Source organism: Physeter macrocephalus, chromosome 13 (genome assembly GCF_002837175.3).
Source record: "Physeter macrocephalus isolate SW-GA chromosome 13, ASM283717v5, whole genome shotgun sequence".
Classification (NCBI taxonomy): domain Eukaryota; kingdom Metazoa; phylum Chordata; class Mammalia; order Artiodactyla; family Physeteridae; genus Physeter; species Physeter macrocephalus.
Genome location: NC_041226.1, coordinates 72,932,542 through 72,957,327, shown reverse-complemented (window position 1 = coordinate 72,957,327; position 24,786 = coordinate 72,932,542). Strand labels below are relative to the sequence as shown.

Below are 24,786 nucleotides of genomic sequence, written 5' to 3'. Positions count from 1 at the left end.
ATTTTATAAACTGATTCACAAAAGCGTAACAGCAAGGACGTTGAACACTGGGAGCTCGCGTATGCTGCCTGTGGAATTGGTACGATCACTTTATAACCCATCAAAAGACAGGCACAAGAATTTTCAAAATAGGATTTTTCATAATAGCCAAAAACTGAAAACAAAGCAAGTATCAATCTGCAGAATGGATACATAAATCGTGGCCCATCAGTTATATAGCAAGGAAAGTAAACTACTGCAACACCCCACCCATGGAGGAATCTCACAAAAAACATCGAATGAAAGCAGCTACGCATAGAAGAACACACACCGTATGATTCCACTTTACAAAATTCAAAACAGGTTAAAGTCGTTCGATAAGTGTCGGAAATCAGGATGGTGGCTGCTTTGGGGAGGAAGCAGCAGTGAGTAGGAAGAGGCAAGAGAGGGGCTGGGGTGCTGCATATACGGGGTGCTCACTTTGTGACAATTCATGTCAATACACTTAGGAGTTACGCACTTTTACGTGTGTGTATTCTATGTTTGTTAAGAACTTTTAAACAACTGATAGACACATATGTAAACTGACTTCAGGAAAAATAAGCAAAGAAAAATTAGTAGAAGTAAACAACTTAAAACTTGTGAAAAAGAGTCTATTAATTCTCTAAGAACTCTTAATTCTCTGAGAACATGGTAACGTTTAAATAAGAGCGACTAGCACCAACTTGTGAAGGGCAATTGTTGGCAACGTCGAATTCTTCCTGCTTTCGACAGGCTTCTGCAAGGGCGACTCTGTGAACAGGGTCCCAAATTTTTTCCTTCCGTTCTTTCTGCAAAGACAGAAAAATGACCTTCCTTGAGGCTGACAAATATTCAGGTAAACCTAGATAGTCATTTATAGTTGTTATGAGCTGTGATGCTATACAATTCTCCTATAAAGGTTAAAAAAATAATTTATGGGCCTCCCTGGTGGCGCAGTGGTTGCGCGTCCGCCTGCCGATGCAGGGGAACCGGGTTCGCGCCCCGGTCTGGGAGGATCCCACATGCCGCGCAGCGGCTGGGCCCGTGGGCCATGGCCGCTGAGCCTGCGCGTCCGGAGCCTGTGCCCCGCAACGGGAGAGGCCACAACAGAGGAAGGCCCGCATACCACAAAAAAAAAAAAAAAAAAAAAATTTATAATCAAGCTGATAAAGCAATGATCCATTATAAAAAATTGATTAGCTAACTCACCACATCTAGGTTTTAAGAGAACAAGTTTACCAAGGCACAACCAAATGTCTTTTTACACATCATATGTCCCAATTTGAATCCTTCCCTTCTCCAGGAATAACTAATACCATGTCAGGTAACTGACTGAAATCCCAGTCATCTGAAGAAAAAGTTTATTTTGAACCCTTACAGAATTGGGAAATGCCTTCAGCCAAGAGCAAGCAGAAGACAGGAGTAAGAGTGCGTGCAGCTGCATTTTGATGGACCTGCCGGCTTCCTCAATCTCCTTCCTCTCTAGCCTGTTTTTTTTCCCCACCCTCGTTGACTTGATAGGGTTCTTTGCTACTGAAATTGGTCTTACAATTCTCATCTCTAGTGCCTCCCAATGGAAGTCTGCTAATTAAAGAAATCCTTTCCAGTAAAATAATCAACTCCACTGAGCTAAGGAAGGGGATCCGCTTTAATTTAACCACTCTATTTGTATGTTAATTTGTACCTTAACTTGGTTGATTAAATTTAATATAGTGCATAAAAATACCATGCATTTCAGCCTGAAATTTTAAAATAAAATAGTATCCAATAAAAGTTGAGTTAAGTGCATTTATTTTTTGTATTTTTTTTTTCCAGAATGATTGGAATCTGACAAATAAGTAAAGGTGATATATGTAAAGTACTGAGTAACTTCCTGACCCCTGGAGAAGCAAATCACAATACTAGATTAGATAAAAGGGCCCACAGGTCTTACCCGTGAGGCCCCTTTGCAAGGATCACATCTTGTTTTATAGTTGAAACCTGTATGGGCTACTAGTGTCAGCAGTCCTCTAAAGCAGCACTGTCAAATACGGCAGCCACTAGCCACGTGTTGCTACTAAAACTTAAGTTTTAAAATAGTACATAAAATTAAAATTTCATTTCCTTAATCATACTAGCCACATTTCAAGTTCTCAACAGCTGCTTGTGGCTCACGGCCACCATGATGGACGGATAATGAACATTTCAAACCTTTCCATCATCACTGAAAGGTCTATTGAGCTGTCTTAAAGCAGCCTCCTTCTCTTTCAATTCACAGTTCTTATCTCTCTAATGACAGACTGTGTTTCCTATCCTTCAGCTGCTTTAGGTCTGAGTAATTCTTTCCCTAATACTGAATGATGACTGCGATCAAGAGAGCTAGGAAAAGACTAAGAAAATGGGACAAATTACCACAGAAACAACAGGAACGGGGCTAAATAAGGCAATCCACTTTAAATCGACTGTCTTTAACTTCTCTGAAGTTAAAAAAAAGTCCCTCAAAAATCCAATGAAAGCATATCCCATCTCCCAGAAAAACACAAATACACAACATCTGAATATAATTTCAGGGTACTCACAGATTCCCTAAACTTACCCATGTATCCAACATTAAGAACCATGAATGGGTGACATTCCATTGAACAGAATCTTGCTTTAAGCAGTCACCACTTGAAAGCCCCCCAGACCCCCCAAACAATTAAGTTAGTGAGATTTTAGGAAATGTTTTTCTTCAGTATGAAAAAAATTTGAGGAAGAAAAGAAGTCACTGATACTAGATTGCACGTTACCTGTATTCTTTCCTTGAGAGCCTTTGGATAGAAATCATAGCCGTTTTTTATGCCAATGTGGTATCTGCCTGAGGGATTTGTCCAGCTCGCAGGAATCTATAAAAAATAAAAAGTAAATTTCTCACTCACTAAATGCTTCCCAATTCTAATAATATAGCACTGGGGAAAAAGGTATTCGAATGGCTCAATTTGGATGAGCGGGCTCACATGTTAGAGCAACATTTTTAATATTCTAAGTTGCCACTTAATATCTCTCTGGCTCTTTTTTTTCATCAGTGAGATGGTTTAAGGAGAATATCTTTCATTTACACAATGCTTTATAAAGTGCTTTCAACATCACATTAAACCACTAAGACCTTCAATTCCCAAGCATCAAGGACGCCTCACCTCCCCCTTCACCACTCCACTGCCCACCAACCAGGGGGGAGGGAAGCAGCTTACAGAACCTCTCCACCCTTAGATTTCCCATTAAGAAAAAGAACTTCACTCTCTTCTCTACAATACTATAGGGATATGCCCAGATACTAAAAAAAAAAAAAAAGAGCTCTTTGAGTTCTTAAGAAAAAAGCTCTATAAAATCATGTTAATTACATATAACATCTTACAATAGTTTTTTCCACTATCTCAAAGTATTTAAAACACTTCCAGCTTTTAATTAACAGAATGATGTAAAGAGTATGCCCAGTTTACAAACAGAGAAAGCAAAGAAGCAAAAAAAAATTAAACTGCTGGCCCAAACAACAGAAAGGTTGAAAAGAAAACTGGAATCTTGTTCTATCACAGAGACAAAAACTTGGTGTAAGGGATATGGAATTGAAAGTCAGATAAACCTGGCAGTGTGCCCAAACTCTGCCACTAACCAGGTGGGACCTACAGGCTTCTGCTTCTTCATGTGCAAAGGGAAGAAAATAATCTTTACCTCCCGATTTGCATGAATAATAGGATGCATGAACATCAACCAACTGGAAATGTCAATCAAGACAATGGGGACCCTTCATACTCTCTGTCATCACAGGACCCACGATCACCAAAAACAGCTTTTAAATGCGTACAGATCATGCAGTTGAACCATCAGCCACTCAGGGCTGGTGGACTGACTAGTGATTCTTACTCGCGCAGGGTCTGTAACCGACTCGTCCCCAAGTCCCCAAGTCCCTCTTCGTCAAATTATTCCCCAGGTACGACGACGCCTCTGAAGGAAATTTTCTCACAACTAAACAGAGGAAGACAATCATTCCCAGAACTTCAAAGATCTGCTGACTTTAAAAAGCATGCATATCAGTTATCTTTTCTGAATCAACTGGATGTCTGGACTTTGTGAAATTTCAAATATGTTGGCACACAAACTAGTGCTTTTCATTCAAAGCTTATCAGCCTTCTTTAGAGAATAGAGATTCTTAACTCTAACATTCCCGCAACAGCCCGTGACATAACAACAACAATAAATAAAGCGCTGCAACAACAAAAAGGTAAGTAGTCACTAGCTGGCAAATCCAAAGACTATTTCATCACAGGTGTCTCACGACACAGGTGGCTTTGTAACCCTACAGCGACAACTTCTTTGTGCAAAGAGATTACAAAAGGCTGTGAAATGCCAAAGGATTAAATGGAATAACTAATTTAAATGACTGCAAAATTATCAGGTGTTAAGACAATCACAATTACTTAAAAATATGTATATAATACAATAAAAATAATCCAATAGACATAATTTATATTTAATTAAAATGAGACCAAATTCTGCAGGGTCCATGAACCAGATACTTCTCAAATCACTACTATATATTTTCCTCAAAGTAAAGGCAGACTGACTAGCTACTTACAAAAATTGAGCTAAAAAAAAAAAATGAGAAAATAGAAATTATGTATAATCATGGTTCTGCCAGCTAATAACCGTCACCAAGTTAGAGGGAAGCTAACTTCACTCTGAGGCAATTACGTCATTTTACATATTTGAGTATTTCGTAATATGAAGTTACTTTGGGTCTCTTTTAAGAATCAGAGTGCTTATTTTGACCATTTTAAGCTGCTCTCTTTAAAAGGAGTTTTAATTACGTGGTAACCACAATGTGGTAAGACCGATTTTCAAAAGAGAAACAGAATCTCTTTAATTTCTAATTACACCTCCTTTCCCTGACTCTTTTTTAAAGAGAGAATGCTTAACGAATTGAAGGTTTTCTTCACGAGACAAGTGTCATCATGAGTTGTTAACGTTCCATGCAGGAAAATCTGAGTTTCTGCCCCAGAACTGTACTTCAGACTTGTCAGCCTCATGGTTCTGCCAGGACACATGGACCCTCTTTCCTTCAGCTACCACTGCATCTAACTACAGCGCTAAACCTGGCCAAGGCATTCACGGTCTCTGGACTAACTGTTTTTTTACCATGTAAGGCTAAATATTGATGATTTTTAAAAATGACTTAAAGTTAAATGTGGTAAAATTTTAGAAAGCACTGTGCTCCCTTCCAAATGCTACTAAAATCAGAATAAGGAAAAGGAAAAAACCAAAAACCCAAAGGACAAAGAATGGGCAATGAGGCTTTAGAAGCCAAAAGTCACCACATTTTGAAAGTTGCATAAAAAGAAGGCACTGAAAATTAGTGGGGCAACTGTAGAATTTTAATACACGGTGTTGGGACAAGTGGGTCTTCAGATGGAAAAAAGGACACAGGACTCCTATTTCAAACTAAGCATTAAAGCAATCCCAGGTGACTTCTAAGAACAAATATGAAAAGAAGAATGATGAAAGTTTTCAGAAAATAAATATGGGAGAATATCTTCATGATTTGGGGACAGGAAGGATTTTTTTTTTGCTATCAAATACGATCTTAAAAAACTCAAAGGAGTCCATCATAGTCACTCAGACATTTTGCTTCTTTTGCTAGTCCTTCATTTCTGCGGCTCCATGTTTTCTTCCTGTCTGAAAAGCCTCTTTTTACTATTTTTCAAGTGTATCTGCTGGCTATAAATACCCTTAGATTTACCTTATCTGGGAATGTCTTTATTTCACCTTTTCCCCGAACATATTTTCACTGGATATAGAATTTGCAATCGACAGATCTTTTCTTTCTGCACTGGAAAAATGTTGTACCACATCCTTCTGGACCCCAGGGTTTCTGATGAGAAAGCTAAAGTTATTTGAGTATCTTATCTTTGCCATCTATACAATGGGTCCCTTCTCTCTGGCAATTTTCAAGATTTTTTTCTTTGTCTTTCATTTTTGGCAATCTGATTAGAATGTTTCTGGGCATGAATTTCTTTTGGTTTATCTTACCTGAGGTTCACTCAGCTTCTAGAATTGGTAGGTTTATATCTTTGCCACACTTGGGAGATTCTCTGCCACTATTTTTTCAAATACTTTTTTTTCAGCAGCACACTCCTTTTCCTCTTTCTTGGGGTCTGATGATGCAAATATCTGACCATTTGTTATTGAGCTACAAGTTCCCAAAGCTAAGTTAGTAATTTTTCAGTGCTTTTCTCTTCATTATTCGGAATGGATATTCTCCATTGGTTGATCTTCAAGTCCACTGACTCAGACTCCTCCGTCATCTCCATTCTGCTACTATATCCACCCAGTGATGCTTTCTTAAAATTTCAGTCATTGTAAATTTCAGTTCTAAAATATCCATGTGAGTGTCTTTACAGTTTCTATATCTTTGCTGAGTATATTAGTTATTGCTGTGTTATAAATACAACAAACTTTGTGACTTAAGAGAACACACTATTTACAATCTTACACATTCCATCAATCAGAAGCTGGCACAGCTTAGCTGGATCCTCGACTTGGCTTCAACCGAGGTGCTGGCCAGGGCCCTACTCTCATCTGGCACTTGACTCGTGATGGGTTTGGTGGATTTCGCTTCCCTCTGTCTGTGAGACTGAGGGCCACTGATTCTCACTGGTTGTCATCTGGAGGAAGGACTTCTTAGGACACAAAAAGCCCCAAACAAAAAGGCAAAAGATTGATATCCAACTACATCAAATTTAAGAACTCCTACTCATCAAAAGACATCATCTGGAAAGTGAAAATACGAGTACAGAGTGGAGAAGACACCTGAAACACATGTATAACCCAAGGATAGGTAATCCCACAAATCATAACAACTCAGTATTAAAAACAAAGGGCATGGGGCTTCCCTGGTGGCGCAGTGGTTGCGCGTCCGCCTGCCGATGCAGGGGAACCGGGTTCACGCCCCGGTCCGAGAAGTGCCCCGGTCCGGGAAGATCCCACATGCCGCGGAGCGGCTGGGCCCGTGAGCCATGGCCGCTGAGCCTGCGCGTCCGGAGCCTGTGTTCCGCAAAGGGAGAGGCCACAACAGAGGAAGGCCCGCATATCACAAAAAAACAAAAACAAAGGGCAAATGAACTCAAAGGGCACTTCACAAAAGAGGAAATCTAAATGTCTAAGCAACATGTGAAAAGGTGCTCAATCTTATTAGTAATTAGAGGAGTGCTAATTAAAACCACAACGTGATACAGCTAGATTCCCAGCCTATAAGCAAAATTTTAAACGCCTAAAAACACCAAGTGTTAGCAGTGCAACTATTAAAACTCCTATATACAGCTGGGGGAAATGTATTTTAGTACAAACACTTGGAAAAACTGTTTGGCATCACCTAGTAAAGGTGTATCTCTATGACTCAGCAATTCCACTCCTAGAGGTACACATCCTAGAGCTATCTGTACATGTGTGCACAGGATTCGTTTGCAAGAATGTTCTCTAAGCAATTGTTAGTGACAGCTCCAAAGTGGAAACAACTCAAGTGTTCCCCAGCAGAATGGACAGAATGCGGTACATACAAACTATGTCACAGGCACAGCAATGAAACCCAACACATCATCGCTCCATGCAAATCATGGCTGAATCTCGTGCATCTTGCAAACACCCAGGAAGAGAAGACATGAAATGACACACAAATGAGGCCATTCATATAAAGGTAACAGTAGGCAAAACTAACAAATATATTCCATGTATCCACACAGAGGTGGTAAAAGTGTAAAGGAAAGCAAAGAAGAGATTATCACAAAAGTCAAAATGCATTGTGATCTGGAGAACACAGAAAGCTTCTGAGGCCTGGCAATGCTCTCGGTCTTATCTGGGTGGATAAAATGGCGTCCGTTTAAATTACTCATTAAACTGAACATGTGTGTTTTGTGCACTTTTCTTCTTGCCTGTACAATTTACCATGAAAGGTGTTATCCTTCTATTCACTCTTTTGCTTCTACCTGCTCCTACGAGTACCTCTGGCCATAAGTAACAGACTGCCAGTTTCTCAAGACAGCGTAGGAACAGCATCCTTAGAGAATGAGACGGCAGGAATCTTCAAAGCACCTAAGTGTCGTTGATCTTAAACTGGCAGAAGAATTAGACATTAACCGTCAGCGTTTACGGGCTATTTGGAAGAAGCAGAAGTAGAATACAGGTATTTAACTCACTTTAAAGCATGGTTACATCAAAGAAACTTGAAAACTTTACTGTGTTGCTTTCTGAAAACTGTACTAAAGAGTTCTGAGAGATCCCACTAGCTAGAATCCCAGTGACTAACAACATTATTCTTTTTAATGACGACTGCAAAATATCTGAACACCTGCACATGCTTGAAAAAAAATTAACTGAACATGTGTGTAGCTATGGTCTGTGTATGGCTGGAGAAGGGAACTGTAACCAAGAGGACGGGTGGAAGGTTGGTATGAGGACCAGTTAGTCCCCCGCTGCCTACCCCACGTCCTGCAGGAAGCTGATGAGAGACAGTTGGGATGCGAACTCTCTAGAGAGGTCTATGGAGCAGAGGGGAGAGATGAGGCACAGTGAAGAGTCTGCAAGAAATCTCCCTGGGCGCCTTTCAAGGCTCAGGTCCCCAGATGCTGACGGCCAGGCTTCTCTCTCACGCCTCCGCCCCCAAACTCCAGGCCAAACAGGCGAAGGTCCTCTTTGAGGTAACTGGGCATCTCAATGGAAAAAATACACCATATACGGAGATCCTGGGGCCTCCCATGATAGTATCGTGACCCTACGGTGAGACCCACACCACAGACTCTCCACAAGCAGAGAACTTCCAATCACCTTTCATGTGCCACTAAATCAGAGACAGCTGCGGTGAGGGGACACGCGAGGAAAAGCGCTCACGTCAAAAGCAAAGCACGAGGAAGAAGAGGCAGGGGAAGGAGGACGAGGGTCAGGAGGAGGTGAAGAAAAAAGGAGAGCAAGCTCAGGAGGAGGAGGGAGAATGGGAGGAAGCCGGAGGAGAGTAAAAAGACGAGGAACAGAAGAAGTAACGAGACAAAACTTTTCAAGACAATGATATTCTCACAGATAAAATGCTGTATACATGATACAGAAATGTGCTCTGAGGGAACATGAACAGACTTCTGCAATTAAAAACTGGCAAAATTCAATACATGAGTTAGAAGAAAATGTTGAGAACATCTTGGAACTCTCTCAGGAAGGAAAAAAAATCAAACAAAAGCAATGAAGAAAAGGTAGAAAAACATAAGAAAACTGGAGTATCAACTAAAGAGGTCAGCATCCACTTTACAGGAGTCCCAGATAAAAGAACAGCAAAAAAGTGGGAGGAAGTAACCCAAGAGACAATGCAAGAAAATTTCTCAGAAATGAAGGACCAGAGAGTTAAACCCTCTTCTTCCACTTTTAATTCTACAGATAAAGTCTAAAACTAGGGGGTAAAAATTAAGAATAAAAAGAATTTTAGCCTGTCATTTAAAACTCTGAAGATAATATATCAAAGCCTTAACCCTGGTTGAGCAGGAATTGGTGGTGATCCATGGAAAGGGGACTGAACTTTTCTTTAGAAGCCTTGTAGAAGGTTCTTTAAACTATGTAGACATATTGGATATAATTAAAAATTAAATTAAAAAAACTCACTATACTGATGGGCTGAGAACAGTTAACAGCACAGCTAAAGAAATATATCACCAAGTTGAGAAAGGATGTAAATACCAATCTATCAATTTTCTGATCTTACTTCACAGCCATGTATACAATACACTAATTCTACCTTTAAGCACTAGTAACATTACAAGTGTGGATGGTTTATCTAGAGCATGGGCTACAACTATTCAAAAATAGATTTTTGAGGATACTATTGATACTTTATATGATTCTAAATCTGCCTGACTTACTAGGAACGCTCTCTAGTTTCCCAGAGTACTGTAACTCACAAGAATCCCATGTTTCTCTTTGAAACATACTCTAAATAACAAGGTTGACTTGGGAAAGACAGGCAAAACTAGAGCAATTCAGATGTGCAGAAAGTCATTTCCCTGCAGTATTTCTTTTTAAAGCACGTGGTGCCTTTGTCAGCTTGGGCTGCCGTAAGAAAATACCATAGACTGGGTGGTTTAATAACAGACATCTGTTTTCTCACAGTTCTGAAGGAGCACGAGATCAGGGTGCTAGCATGGTCAGATTCTGGTAAGACGCCCTTCCTGGCCTGCAGGCATGGCTTTCTCAAGGTGTCCTCACAGAGAAGAGAGCAAGCAAGCTCTCCCTTGGAAGGGCACTTATCAAGGCTCTAATCCCATCATGAGGGCCCCTCCCTCATGACCTCATCTAACTAACACTAATCACCTCCCAAAGGTCCCACCTCCTACTACCATCACATGGGGTGTTAGGGCTCAACATACGAATTCAGAGGTCACACATGCAGTACACAACACACGGAAAAAGAAGCAAAACTGGGATATGAATGCCTGCCATCTGCCTGTGACAGGCAGATTCCGCCTTAGAGAAGGCGGAACTGTGAACGTAAGGAGATATTACTCCTGTGATTATGTTATGGGAAGTAATATGGCAAAGGTGAAGGGATTTTTCAGATGCAATTAAGGTCCCTAATCAGGTGACTGAGTTCATCAAAAGGAGAGTGCCCTGGTGGGCCTGACCTAATCAGGCAAGCTCTTTAAAAGAGAGACTGGGGCCACCCCCGAGGCCGCAGAGATTCTCCTGCTGGCCTTGAAGAAACATGCTGTCATGAATGAATTCTCCCAACAACAAGGTAAACCTGGAAGATGATCTTGAGCCTCAGTTGAGACCACAGTCCCAACCAATACCTGACTGAGGTCTTGTGGAACCCTGAGCAGAGAACCACAAAAAGTCGTGCCCGGACTCCTGGCCCACAGAAACTGTGAGATAGTAAATGTAGGAACACGTGTGGTAAGCTGTCGTTTGTGTTACCTTGTTGTGCAGCACAGAAAACTAATACACTGCCGTGACGATCTTACCCGAGAGACAAGGTCTAAACATGATTCAGATAGATGGTAAAAGATGGGAAGGTAAATATAGCTCTTTAGATATCTAAATAACCACAAATTTACCTTCCAAACTAATTCTGCTTGTTTGAAAAGATAAGAGTACTGAAACACAATCAAATTCTTGCCATCTAACAAACCCATCAGCTAATATCTCATGAACTGCTTTATGTTTGTTTCCTAATCATCTTTCATGTTAGCTTACCCCAGCCTTTCTACCAAGTACATGGGATAACACAAGGTCAGATATTTAAGTCCACAAATATTAAAGCCTAAATATTTCAAGTTCAAGTTCCCAGAAGGGAAAAGTGGAAGGCAAAACTACATTCTCATCACTTTTCCCATCTTTCCGCTTAAATCTTAAAATTTTTAGAATTCAGCAGCCATACTGGAAAAAAGAACAAATCCCAATTCCAAGCCCACTATCAAACAACAAAAACAATAACTTCCACTAAGATGGACCCTAAGGGTCCATACCACCTGGTACCCATGCCCTTGTAAAATCCCCTCTCTGTAAGTGTGCTGGATCTACTGACTCACTTCGAATGAAAAGAACATGGCAGAGGTAACAGGCATCACTTCCAACATTATTTTATAAAGGGACCAGAGCCTCCACCTGGGCTCTCTCTGACTGCTCGCCCCGGGGAAGGCAGCTGAATGCTGTGAAGCAGCATGGAGCACATGGAGAGGCCCATGTGCTGAGGAACCAAGCCTGCCAATGACCACAAATTCCCCTTCCCCAGCCACATCGAGGCTTCAGGTGAAATCACAGCCCTGGCCGACAGTTAGTAAGCTCAGGAGAGATCTTGAACAGAGGCACCCAGCTAAGTCACACCCAGATTCCCGACTCACAGAAACTGTAAAATAACAAATGTTTGTTGTTTTAACGCATGAAGTTTTGAGGCGATCTGTTATACGGCAATAGGTAACTAATACCATACCATGAAATGCAAGGTAAAAACGTAAAATGCTTTGAGGTGATAGTACAAAAAAAGAGAAAAAAATTCAATAAAAAGATGAAAGCTCCAACCTTAAGCACTCTTCCTGAAAGACCAATAATTTCACCATCTTTTGGCTCTACCACTGTAGCAGTGTTCACATCACCACTTCCTGTTGTGTCAATGATATCAATGATTTTCGGTCTTCCATCAGTTGTAACCTGAAAATTAAGAGACAATTAAAATATGAATTATAGATTTTAGTTTTTATCCTTGAAGCAATGCCAGCTCCCATATGTGTGTGTGTGCATATGCACATGTACCCATACCTAAAATACCCTATAAAATCTGCATTCATTTTAAAAAGAGAACTGAAGTTTCAAGCCAAAAGCCTGACAGATACTAACAAGAAGATTCAGTCACAGAAAACAGCACAGAATCCTTCAAATGGTTTCATGTGTTCAGGTAGATACTTCTTGAGCACTTACCACAGGCCACACTCTGATAGGTGTCAGGAGTACAGCAATGATCAGTACACCAAATTCCTGACTTCACACACTCTGTGTTACACGGACTCAATAAACAAGTCAAATATATAACATGTCAGATGGCAATCACCGCTGTGAAGAAAATCAAGCAGGGAAGGGAGACAGGCGGTATGGGGCTTTCAATACTAATTAGGCTGGTCAAGAAAGGTACCACTGAGAAGGTAACATCTGAGATAAGGTCTGAAGGAGGTGAGTTTTTGGTTGGACAAAGCATTAAGGGGAAAATGTTTAATAACATTTCATTATTGGAGGCCACACTAACACTCAAACTTCTCAAATCGAGTTCAAATTTAGCACTCAAACTTGTCTCTCCCCAGGCCTGGCCATCTCAGGAAGCCAACACACACCCAGTTGCTCGAGCCAGAAACTTATAGAGTCCTCAGAGTCTTTAGTTTACTCCTCACAGCAAATCTCTCAGGAAGTCCTCTTCCTTCCACCTCGAAAGTACAGTTCAGACCCACCTTCCCTTGATTTTTCACTACTGGTGTCCTGAACCTCTCCACCACCATCACTTCCTGCTCAGAACGCGATGCTGGCTCCCAGGAGGCCCTCCTCGAGCAACAGTAAAGCGAGTCGGGTGGTGCCGGCCCTCCAGGGAACACCCTCAGGGGGCTCACAGAGACGGGACCGGACCCCGCCCAGGGTGCCAGTCACTCCCGCCTCTGACCACTTGGTCTCCTTTCAACTCCTTGGACGTGGCCACCTTCCTCCTGCCTCATGACTTTCTGCGCCAGGTCCTTCTGCTGGGAATTCTCTTGTTTCTTCAGTTGTTCCACAGGCATCCCAGTTTCACCTTTCCATTTTCTAGTCAAATACCGCCCCCTTCAGAAAGGCCTCCCTGATGATCTCATTTAAGCGCTCCTCATCCTAAGCCTGATTACTCTCTCTCACTGTACCTGTTTCCTTCACGGAGCTTAACTCAATTCGTAATTACAGTTTGTGACTCTTTACCCGTTTGCAATATCAGAAGGTAAGCTCCATAAGGGCAACGGCTATGTCTACTTTATTCACCAAACCACCCCAAACCCAGCAGTGCCTGTTAGCTACTCGAGGCACATGGGATTGCTGGACGGCCTGACACGAGTTACTTAGCATTAAGATGGATTTTCCTCAGCTGTGGTATCCTGGCCAGCCCCAGACTTTCATCGGGGCCATGCTGACTGCTACAGCTAACAGTAATACTGAATATCCTTATTGCCTTTGTGGGAAAAACTATTTTGGGGCTGTTTCTGGGCTAGCTTTGCAAAGGGAATTTGCAGCATTCAAGATATACCTGCTGAGTTACCAGCAGGAATCAGGTGTGGAGATACAAAAAACACAGAAAAATGAAGACCCCCCCCCCACCCTCAAGAGACAAACAAGAATGTAAAGAAATGCCTCTAGTGTGACAAGAGTACAGCCTTCAGATTCCTTTTCCACCCAGAGAATTCACCCTCTTTAAGACGAAGTGTAGTGTCCATCACTAGGAGTCTTTCTGGTCTCACGCCCACCTCCCCAACACCAACTGCAGTGTCCTCAGAGCTCTGCAGTTAAGGTGTACCCGAAAGCAGGCGGGGGAATTCACTATGTGGAGGAAACAAACACACGTTTTTTTTTTTTTTTGACAAAAGGCAAAACAAGGGGGTGGCTGGTGGATTCCAGATCTCACTCCAATCATCGACCAACTGGGGGCTGACAGCTCTGTCAGGGGCCACACAGCTGTTATTTTTATGTATGGTAACTCATCAGCTGGATGTTTATTTCTGGGGGGGCTGTCTATACTAGTAACAAGTATTCTAATATACTGAGAAGGCTCAAATTCATAATTAGGGGCTTCCCTGGTGGCGCGGTGGTTGAGAGTCCGCCTCCCGATGCAGGGGACACGGGTTCGTGCCCCGGTCTGGGAGGACCCCACATGCCGTGAAGCGGCTGGGCCAGTGAGCCATGGCCGCTGGGCCTGCACATCTGGAGCCTGTGCTCTGCAACGGGAGAGGCCACAACAACGAGAGAGGCCTGCATACCGCAAAAAAAAAAAAAAAAAAAAAAAAAAAGAAAAAATCATAATTAAACAAAAATCACTGTAGAAATCATACCAAAGCCTGATAAAATTATGATAAAACTTAAATCTGGGGCTTCCCTGGAGGCACGTGGTTAAGAATCTGCCTGCTAATGCAGGGGACATGGGTTCGAGCCCTGGTCCAGGAAGATCCCACATGCCACGGAGCAACTAAGCCCAAGTGCCACAACTACTGAGCCTGCGAGCCACAACTACTGAAGCCCACGTGCCACAACTACTGAAGCCCACATGCCACAACTACTGAAGCCCGTGCACCTAGAGCCCGTGCTCCACAATGAAGAGCAGCCCCCAGTCGCCACAATTAGAGAAAGTCTGCACACAGCAATGAAGACCCAACGCAGCCAAAAATAAATAAATATATAAATAAATTTATTTAAAAAAAAAAAACAAATCAGACACTGATTTTGAAGGGACTGGCTAGTATCTTTAAGAATAAAATAAAATGAAAATAAAGCAATGAAGAAAAATGTAAGAAAATCTAACAAAAATAGAAACCACTAAGAGGAAGTTAATACTTTCCTCTAAAGTTAAAACTAGCCAGATCATGTATTAAGACCATAAGCAAATAATCTATTTTAAAATGTATTCCAAATAAGCACATAATTTGAAAGTTACACCATAGCACTAAGAACACAAACCATTTGTCTTCGTTTTCTCGTTCAATGACCAAACAACTTCAGTGACTTGAGATCAAGAATCACAAGAGATCACTAACAAGTCAGACACGGATCCCTCTCATTAGAAACCTCATTATGAGTGTGTGAGCAAAGGAAGAAAGCCTAACGGGATTTAGTGGCTTATTTACCATCTACTACTGCCAAAAGCTTTACTCACTAGGATCTCTCTCTCTCATTAAAAATTCTTATACATGCAGTTACTCCTTCCTTCAACCATTAGGTAAAGGGAACCACTCCACTGGAGATAAGAAGATACAAGAGGGAGTTTAGGGTTAGGAAGGAGAGGTTTTAAAAAGGCAAATCAGCTGAGAACTTTGCAGAGGCACGCTGGGAGGAGGACAGAAACTGAACTGCTAACACTGGAACTCTATCCCTAATCTTTGAGGATGGGGAGGGGTAACATGGGCCTGAAGGCACAGTTACTATGAGGAGAGCTAAGGTGATAAGCCCTGGGAACGGGGGTGGGAGACTGAGAGATGCTTACTGGGCGCCGCTGGCCAAACAGAACAGAAATGGCCCAAAGGTTCTCCCCAAACATCAAGAATCTAAGTTACTTTGTGTCTCCACTGAAACAGTTACAGTGAAGTTGGTGAGGGTTTGTAGAGGATTGGAACAAAAGGGGGAAGTTCACAAAGTATCCTGCACAAACCAAAGTGAACGTATAAGCATCTACCTGAAATTTCAGGGAAGATACTGAAAATACTCCTTTAAGCAAAGAATGGTATGTCATAAACAAACACTATTAAATGACTGTTATTCTAAGAACATAATGATGAATGAATAAGACAGGCTTTGCTTTCAGAAAGCTTACAATCCAGTTGGGAAGACAAATGAGAAAAGAGAACAGGACTTTCCTGGTGGCACAGTGGTTTAGAATCCGCCTGCCAAAGCAGGCGACACAGGTTCGAGCCCTGGTCCGGGAAGATCCCACATGCGGTGGAGCAACTAAGCCCGTGCACCGCAACTACTGAGCCCACGTGCTGCAACTACTGAAGCCCACGTACCCAGAGCCCATGCTCCACAACGAGAAGCCACCACAATGAGAAGCCCATGCACCGCAACGAAGAGTAGCCGCCGCTCGTCACAACTAGAGAAAGCCTGCACGCAGCAACGAAGACCCAACGCAGCCAAATAAATAAATAATTTTATTTTTTTTTAAAAAAAGAGAGAACAGCAATATAGAACAATAAATAATAATGATAAGGACAGTGTCTAGGAAAGCATGTAAGAACACAAAAGCCAGCTTGGGGGAATCAGGAAAGGCTAACTGAAAGGGAGGTAATAAAACTTAAATTAATGGAGAGCACCCACTATTAGTAACCAAGTACATGCCTATGATAACGTCCTTACTGTACTCCATTATATTTTAGTGAATGTAAAATTAGAAAGACTTTTGCAGGACTACTTCCTCCTTCCCAAACTATTTTTTCCCCATGAGGAAATTGCGGACATTATCACATATATACATTTTTTTTCCATTCAACACAAATTGTTACAAGCACATTTCATACAAAATGAATTTGGATATATGCTTTCTAGGAATTTTAACTGAACCAGCAAAAAGGTATATAAGCCGATATACTAAAATGAAACATTTTAGGGAATTCCCTGGCAGTCCAGTGGTTAGGACTCCGTGCTTTCACTGCTGAGGGCCTGAGTGCGGCCAAAAAAAAAAGAAATTTTAAGCGCTATAGGATATGAAAAAATTGCTATGAGAGCAAACTAAATGACTGTCACCAGGGACTGGGCCTTACTCCTCTTTGAACCCCCAGGTCCTAACACAGAGGTTGGCACATACACATAAATACACAGCGGGGGCCTGAATTTATATCACTGGAGAACCCCAAAGGTAACAGGTGAAGGCCCAGCTGGTCTTAAGGGATTAATTGGGCATTTACAGGTGACTGTGGAAGGCCTGCAGGCAGATTAAACCCCACATGCAAAGGCATGTGTTGGGGAAAGACCTGGAACATCTGGGTGAGAGGAAAGCTGTGAAATGCTGTCGGTGGAAGCACAGGCGGGGGGCTTCAATGGTGGGGCGGAGCGGACGTGGACAGAAGAAGGGGTGGATGAGAACCCAGGCTACGCAGAGAGCTGGAGCTGAACGGCAAAGAGCCGTGCAAAGTTCAAACCTGGGGTTTGATCGCAAAGACAACGGGGACACCCAAAGAGCTCTGCCTTATACTCTACGCAAAGGTGTGATGGGTGGTTTTTTGGTTTTGTTTTTTTTAAGGAAAGTAACTTTGGCAATGTGAAGGGTGACCAATGGCACCCAGGAGACCCGCTGGCTACCGTGGGTTTATTTCCAGGGCCAGTCCAAGCCCCATCTCTTGTCCGCGAAGCCTGACTGCTCCAGCTCTCACTGGTCCCCTGATCAACCTCTGTTAACAGTTATCTGCAGGACGACATCATCTCTTAACGCAGCATGTTAGGGACCTGGCAGGTGCCTGAATATTTGCTGAGGAAAAGACTCAATCATTTAATTACTCCTCCTCTCATGCTGGCCACCCTCTACATTTAACGAAGTCTACACTCTATCACAAAAGAGGACTGGGCCCAAGGCCGTCACCAAAGAATGGGACTAGAACGGGACTCCCCACTGTGTTCCTGAAAACTCTCCCTTGCACCCCCAGCCCCCTACTCAGACACCACCTGCCTTTCCAAATGTCCAGTTCAACCTCCTCTTCCTATTTCACTCTTTCCTTCCACTTTATTTCTATCCACCTTCTTATCTTAATGATGTATACACAGATCTACAAAATACATTTGTTAAAGGTAAAGGGGGGAAAAAACCCTTAAAAAATTCACTCATGTTTGCAAGCCACCTTAGTGAGCTTCTTTCATATGGCCATGTTTAGGTCAATCTCTCAGAGTTCAAGTTGTTAAAAGATAAGAGTTATGTTTTCATTTTACTTCAAACATGTTGTTGCTCAAACATTTACTATTACATGCACATAATATCTAATGTGTATTTATCCTTCAGAGAAATGGTGATTCAAGATCCAGCAAAAACTCCCTCTATTAAATAGCCTTGCTTAAAAAAATCAGTGTTTGTTTAACACTTTTCATGAGCACTTTAAGAAGTCACATGTAATTAATCGCCTCAATTTTCAGAGCAACACTGGGGGATGAGAATTACTGCTACTTTATAGAGAGAGTAATGGAATTATTTGATAAGCAGGTCTGGGAAATTCTACAAAAGCATTTTTCCTGAGACACTACTCCTCCAAACTCTTCTGATCCCCTTATTATCCTGACAAAAGAGCCAGTGACCACTTACCCCAGCTGTTCTCCTCCCACTTATCCCTATAAAAAGTAAACACACACCACACCAGAATGGAAACCATTACTGCCCTGTAATGAAGCCTCAGTGAGGTGATAGCTGTCACTGCTGTAAATCTTCGGAGTTCTTAAGAAAACTGGACCACCAGAGCTACCAGGAGGGAACGCATCACCTGCTCCTCTTCCGATGCACCAAGGTTGCCTGGCAGGGCCGCCATGAGGGTTGTTGCGCTTCAGAGGGCTGCTGAAGAACGAACAGGAGGAAGCAACATTCCCAGAGGGATTCTCTACAGAGTCGGCCAGACTGGGAACCAAAGTGGTTCCCTTTTCCCCCGGCATTACATCCTAACTTCCAAAATGATACCTCAGTTAGACGACAGCACAATAAGAGATGCAGAGGAGGGAGAGGCATGGTGGAGGAGGAGAATTATTAAACTTCAGGGTTTTAAGAAATACAGGGGAAAGACTGATAACAAGGACGAGCTCAGCATACAGGAGGATTAGCCAGGTTAGACATTTGGGAGATGAGTCTTGAACAGCTGTGAAATTCTGTTTATTGCTGGGTTTCGGTGTAAGGATCAGGCTACTAAATTTAGAAAAGTCAACTTTGAGACTTTAATGAGACTGCTTTCAACAGAGAGACGCATTTTAAAAAATTACCTTTCGGCATGGTACCTTGATCTAACGATTTCAAAGGTGGCTAAGGCAAAACAAAATAACTTTAAAAAATCATGAAGTATGTTATCTTACATTTTGAAGCTGAAAAAAAAATACGGAAGCATAATTTAATGCAGTCTGAAGAGTTCGCCAAAAACAAAGTTGCGTTCTTCTTTTTATCAAAGACTAAGCCATGCGTTTCACTGACCCTAACAAATACATTGCGGAAGAGGATTAAAAATAGAATACATAAAAACTACCAGAGGAAACAATTCCGGAAGTTGACCGAGTTATCTTCTTGAAAGCCGGCTTTCGTGTTTCAAGATAAACTATTCCTCCCCAAACCAAACCTCCCGAACGACAGCAATAAAAATGAAGTTCTGATTGGTCATTTGCCCCTCCCCTGTTTCCTTTCCACCCCCCCGCCCCATGAATAACAAAACAGTAAAATCCTCGTTTGCAAATAACAGGCACCGGCCGGTTGGTGCCCAAGACACGAGGCACCCGCGGAAGACGGCGGTGTGCTGGGCAGGAGCCCGAGGGCCCGGGCCTGGAGGCGCCTGGATAGGAAGCAGCTTCCTGGGCGACCGGCGGCCCCGGGCGCCCCGACCAGCCGCTTTTGTCTGGGCCGGGATCCGGGCCCAGCCGGGGCGCCCGGCCGCCGGCCCCTCGCCCTCCGCCCCCCGCCGGGCCCTCCGCCTCCTCCCGGTGGCTCCCCCTCCGCCGCAGAGCGGGCTTCGGCCTGCAAGGCTCCGACGCCGCGTCCCCTCCGCGTCCCCGGCCCGGTGGCCGGCCGCCCGCGCCCCCGCGCCCGGGCCCTCGGCGGCTGCCGCACCTGCATGCCCGGAGCCCCGGGGTCGACCCCCGTGTCCAGGACGGCGATGAGCACCCCCCGACCGTCATACTCCGGGTAGCGGCAGAGGAAGGACGCGGCCCCAGTCTCTTTCTTCGGGAGGAGGCCGTGGAAAGGGAAGGGCTCCTCGTTCGCTGCGGTGGCCATGGACGCAAGCTGGAGGGCGAAGAAGAGGAAAACTGCCAGGCTGCGCGCGGACGAGCTGCGCGAGGACACCCGGACGGCCGCGGGCCTGGGCGGGGGCGACGGGCGGGGCCAGCCGCCGGCCAATCCAGGCCCGCCAGGGAGAGGCGGCCAATCACTCGCTGCTACGTAAGCCAACGGTGCCGCTCTCTGGAGCTGGGCCCGAGTGTTGCCCGGGCCGCAGAGAAGGAGGCGGAGTCGGAGGCTTCAGTTCTCGAACTTGGGGTCTTAAAGAGACTCGAGTTTGGGATTTTTAGGGGACGGCCGGCTCCCAAGCAAAGGGTCCGCGTGTCCCGGGCCGAAACACTCCTCCGGGAACGGGAAAGGAAATGGGCTGCCAGTCTGTTGTAGCAGGTACCTCCCGCTGGCAAGCGGTGGTTTCCGAACTTGTGGTTGTGGACTAAACTTTTCGGTCAGCTGCTGCAGGAACCCCGGTTGACCCGAGGAAAGGGAGCCAACTCAGGCTCGCTAAACCCCTAGGAGTGTCGGATTTTGGCGAAATGCCGGTACAAAAAATTTTGAGAGGGAGTTCTTTGATTCAGTGGTGTAGGGATTGTGTTCCCCTTTCTCGAGTGTGTCCCTTTGATGCGGGGGCGGGGGGGGGGCGTATAGGGTGGGGATGGGCCAGAGCTGCAATCAACAGGAAGTGGGTTGTTGGCCGTTCAGTGGGCCTCGTAGCCAGTAACAAATACCAGCCTGAAGTGGGCCCCTCCTCTGCTCATTGCTCACCCTGGGCTTCCGGGATTTCTGAAAAACATTTTTTTTTTCACTCTCTCTTTAAATTGATGTTCCTGGTTGGTCCTGAAGGTTCTCCACTAAATTATCGAGCCATAATTTGCAGTTTTTCAGATTAACAGTGGCAGCTATCAATTGCTCCGTGCTGCATTAGTGGCCCTTACTGATCTTTCTGTCTGTATTCTTGTCAGGGTAATCTTAGTGTTTTGTGTGGGTGTGCCAGCGACCCCTTTGGCAATCTGGCGGGGCTTATGGACACCTCAGAACAATTTTAAACTCATAAAATTTAATATATAGAATTACTCCGGAAATTATGTTGAAATAGTTATCAAAATATGAAAACCAACTTTATTATATAGCAAGTTTTATACATATAGTTATATGTATGCTTCTTTGCATGAAACAACAGGAGCTAGCGCCAAATCTAATAAGCTCCCATAATATCACAATAGTAAAGAGCATAAATAGTATTTTGACACACCTGTAATGTACTGTGATAAACATTTTTATTGGTAAAACAGTAACAAACAGTAACTGCTGATACCACTCTGGTTATTACCTACATCTGTAATTGAAGGAAATATTTAATTAAAAGGTTAGTGGCAGTAAGGATGTATTTTTTTTTTCCTACTCAAGTTTTTGAACCCCTCAGATTCTATCATGGACTCCAGGTTAAGAATGCTTGGTGTAAAGGGAAATCCTATGTACACCAGTTTCCAATCCATAGGATTGGGAGATTCTCCACTAAATCTCAAAAATTACTGTAATGGCTGTGCAATTTCTTTGAATTGATTACTTGTCCATTTCTTCTATTCCATAAATTTAGAGAAGCATGTTCTCTTTAGTGGAGAGGAAATGGAGAATAGTTAATGTCTTCTTTCTTACTCCCAACTGTGTTTATGTTACCTCTAGAAAAGGGCTTGAAATTAATGGTAAAGAAAAGACACACTCAGAAGATATTCAAATAGAACATGTAGTGACAGAATGGAATAGCTTCCAGTTTCTAAGGAACCGGTAGTCCAGTTGCTTCATTTTACAGATGAGGAGCAAAGGTGGACAGGTTTACTGACAGCCACGGGTTATGAAATGGAGTTTCATAATGGGAAAAAGCTGGATTTCTGTTCTCATAGTCTGCCCCCAGTATTTTCTACCACAACTGTTGTGCTCTCCGACCAGTGTCACCCAATGAATGGATGGTGAATGAACTGTTCATTGTGAAACCAAAGTGGCAGACTTTTTATTAGACTCCTATAACAATGTTCTTTAAAAAAAAATTTTTTTTTTTTCTTACGGCTCCCATAAAAATGTTTTAGAAAAATTACGTACCCTCTTGTATAGTTTTAATATAACTTTTGAAATTTGTCATCATACGTTCAAGAAATTATAAAGGATGTGATATCTGGCATTTTATAAATATTGACATTCTTTAATGAAGCTTCCACATCATTCATTTAAATATAGCCAGTTGAATGTTACTCTTTGATATCTGCCATTCTATTTATATACCTGAACATATTCCATTTAAAATCAGATATTTGACATCACTATTTCTTCTTGAAATTTTATTAACATTCTACACAGAATTTTATCCTAATGTAATTTACATTTATGATGGAAAGTCCTATTGATCATTTATTATTATCTGCAACAAAAATATGTATGTTAATATTTAATTTAAAATTTTTTCCTGGGATCAAAGTGTTAAAATTTTCCTTTTGGATTATCTTTCAATTACTGGAAAGTTGATCAAAAGGACATAAATAAATCTTAAGCTTTGATAAATATTTGATTAAGATAAAAATTACAGAACAAAAAGAAAATTTTTATTGAAAATGCAGTTCTTAAAAAGATGCATGAGATGCATGTTTCGGGGCTTTGATGAAAAGTTTTACTGACAGTTTTTCAAATCGTCCCTTTATTTGATGCCCAAGAAGCTATTTCACCTGAAGGTGATGCACGATAGTAAGATGCCTTTTTTTTTTCTAGAAAGCTGGAGACCCAGCTGTGAAACAGGTGCGAAGGGGAGGCGGTATGTCCTCCCATCACAGGCACGTCTTCAAGCAGATAAGTTTGGAAAAGAGTAGATAGGACATGTAAGCCTCTGGAAATTGATCATATTGAAATTATCCATGACTTTAAACCACAGTTTGAAGACCACTGTTTTATAAAACCCCTGAAATCACTTTAACTCAATAAGAAGTCATTTACTCTTTGTCTTCAAACCACAGTATTCTCCACATTCTGCGTTTACACCTCCTCCTCTCTGGATTTAATGACATTGCCAGCTAAGGGAAAGCTCTCAATGCCAAGTCCGTTTGCGCAACTTGACAAACAGTTTGACAGTTCATTGGCTTTAAGAAGAAAACAATGAAGATATAGATAAATACAACCAGGGCTTAGGAATGGGGGGGAGGAGGAGGAAGGGGATGTCAGGACACAACAGGGACAGCAGACCGGGGCATCCTATGTGGGGTAAAGTAATAGGCTGGTCGCACGCACCCTCCCACACAGCATTGTTCGGAGCGGGAAGGGCAGAGCAGGGTGTTCCCCCCGAGGGCCACCTCCCTTCGCCATCACCTGCCGGGTGGGAGGCTGCGCGCCAGTGCAGAGGTGCGGGCAAAGGCATCGCTTCCCATGAGTCACTTTGTTGGTAGCTATTGCGGCACCGTATCATTTAGAGAATATTCTTTAATCAAGTATCCGAAACTGCGCAGAGATTGTGAAAGCGTCATCGTGTCCCAGATGCCGGGCGTAGAAATCCTGCGCAGCGTTAGCACCGAGGCCATTCCTCCCGTGGCGGCTCCCAGGCGGTGATGGAGGGAAGTAGAAACGCTAGGGCCGGGCCGTTCCTGGGAAATGAGAAACTTCCGTGACAGCAGATTTGGGCTGGAGGACTCCCCTCCGGCTTTGCCAAGCCTCCCCTAGGCTGCGTGGCACCCAGCCTTTGCTTTTCTCTTCTTTTCTCAGGGTCTAACTTGCCTCGCGGCCTGATGGCCCTCCCAGCCTTTGGTGGACCCTTGACTATTTTACCTTACACAGGCATTTCCCCCTATAGAATCCTTGCTCCTTTAAGCCAGTCTTGGCACTTGCTTCTCGGAGGACCCGGACTAAACTAGCTCACAGCAAACTGAGATTCAGGTCCTTCAAACTTCACCACTGCTGCCCCCTGGAGGCCAAGGCCGTTATTACCATTCCTATCGAATATGCCTGCTTCCTAGACATTCTCCAGTGCAAAGCCAGATGGACAACGGTATTTGGCAACGCTTAAATCACATGCCTGCGTGTAGCTGTAAAGGAGGCTGGGAGATTAAGTTCTGACTTTTTGCATGGGTAGGCAGGACTGATAATGTGGGAAATTCTATAAACATAGAAAGGCCTTTCAAAGGATGCCTCTTAATTCAAAAGATGTTAATTATACCAAATAGCCACTTTGCCAACATATATATATCTATAATATATCCATTTAGCCTTAAGACTTACATGATTCTAAATACTTTAGATTATGCTTGCTATCCTCTCACTTTCTATTCTTTCTACCTCCAAACTAAATTAAGCATTATAACACAGTTCCAGGTCCTTGAACCTTCAATAATAAAATGATAAACTAGGCAATTTGGACCAAGACTCCTGCTGAGAGTATTCAGAAAAACTGGACAACACATGAAAAAGTATACTCATCGGCAAAAGAGGGCCAACAGTGTGGTGAAGAATTTCTGGAGCGGATGTAAACTCAGAAACTTGAGCCTAACATTTAGGACAGCCTTGCCTTTCAGGGCAAAGGGAAGTGGGGAGAAAATCCTGAAAAATTAGAAAAGTGAAGGCCA

The 24,786-nt window shown here is 43.0% G+C and overlaps 1 protein-coding gene across 13 annotated transcripts in view; it reads right to left on the bottom strand.

Moving 5' to 3' along the window:
- Nucleotides 1–20,277, bottom strand: part of TPP2 (tripeptidyl peptidase 2) — a 69,159-nt gene extending 48,882 nt beyond the window's left edge. For 5 of the 13 annotated variants that reach the window (XR_008618938.1, XM_055089304.1, XM_055089309.1 and 2 more), the window contains exons 1-4: nucleotides 20,027–20,271; nucleotides 12,064–12,192; nucleotides 2,769–2,864; nucleotides 705–809 (exon numbers count right to left, since the gene is read on the bottom strand). Coding sequence is in view for 12 of the 13 variants with exons in the window: in XM_055089304.1 (XP_054945279.1) it covers nucleotides 705–809; nucleotides 2,769–2,864; nucleotides 12,064–12,192; nucleotides 20,027–20,191 (495 nt within the window). In the remaining variant the exon portion in view is untranslated. Of the gene's footprint in view, nucleotides 1–704; nucleotides 810–2,768; nucleotides 2,865–12,063; nucleotides 12,193–20,026 lie in introns of all 13 variants that reach the window. The other 8 variants (XM_055089307.1, XM_055089308.1, XM_055089306.1 and 5 more) reach the window with 5 other exon arrangements.
- Nucleotides 20,278–24,786: the final 4,509 nt, after the last annotated feature.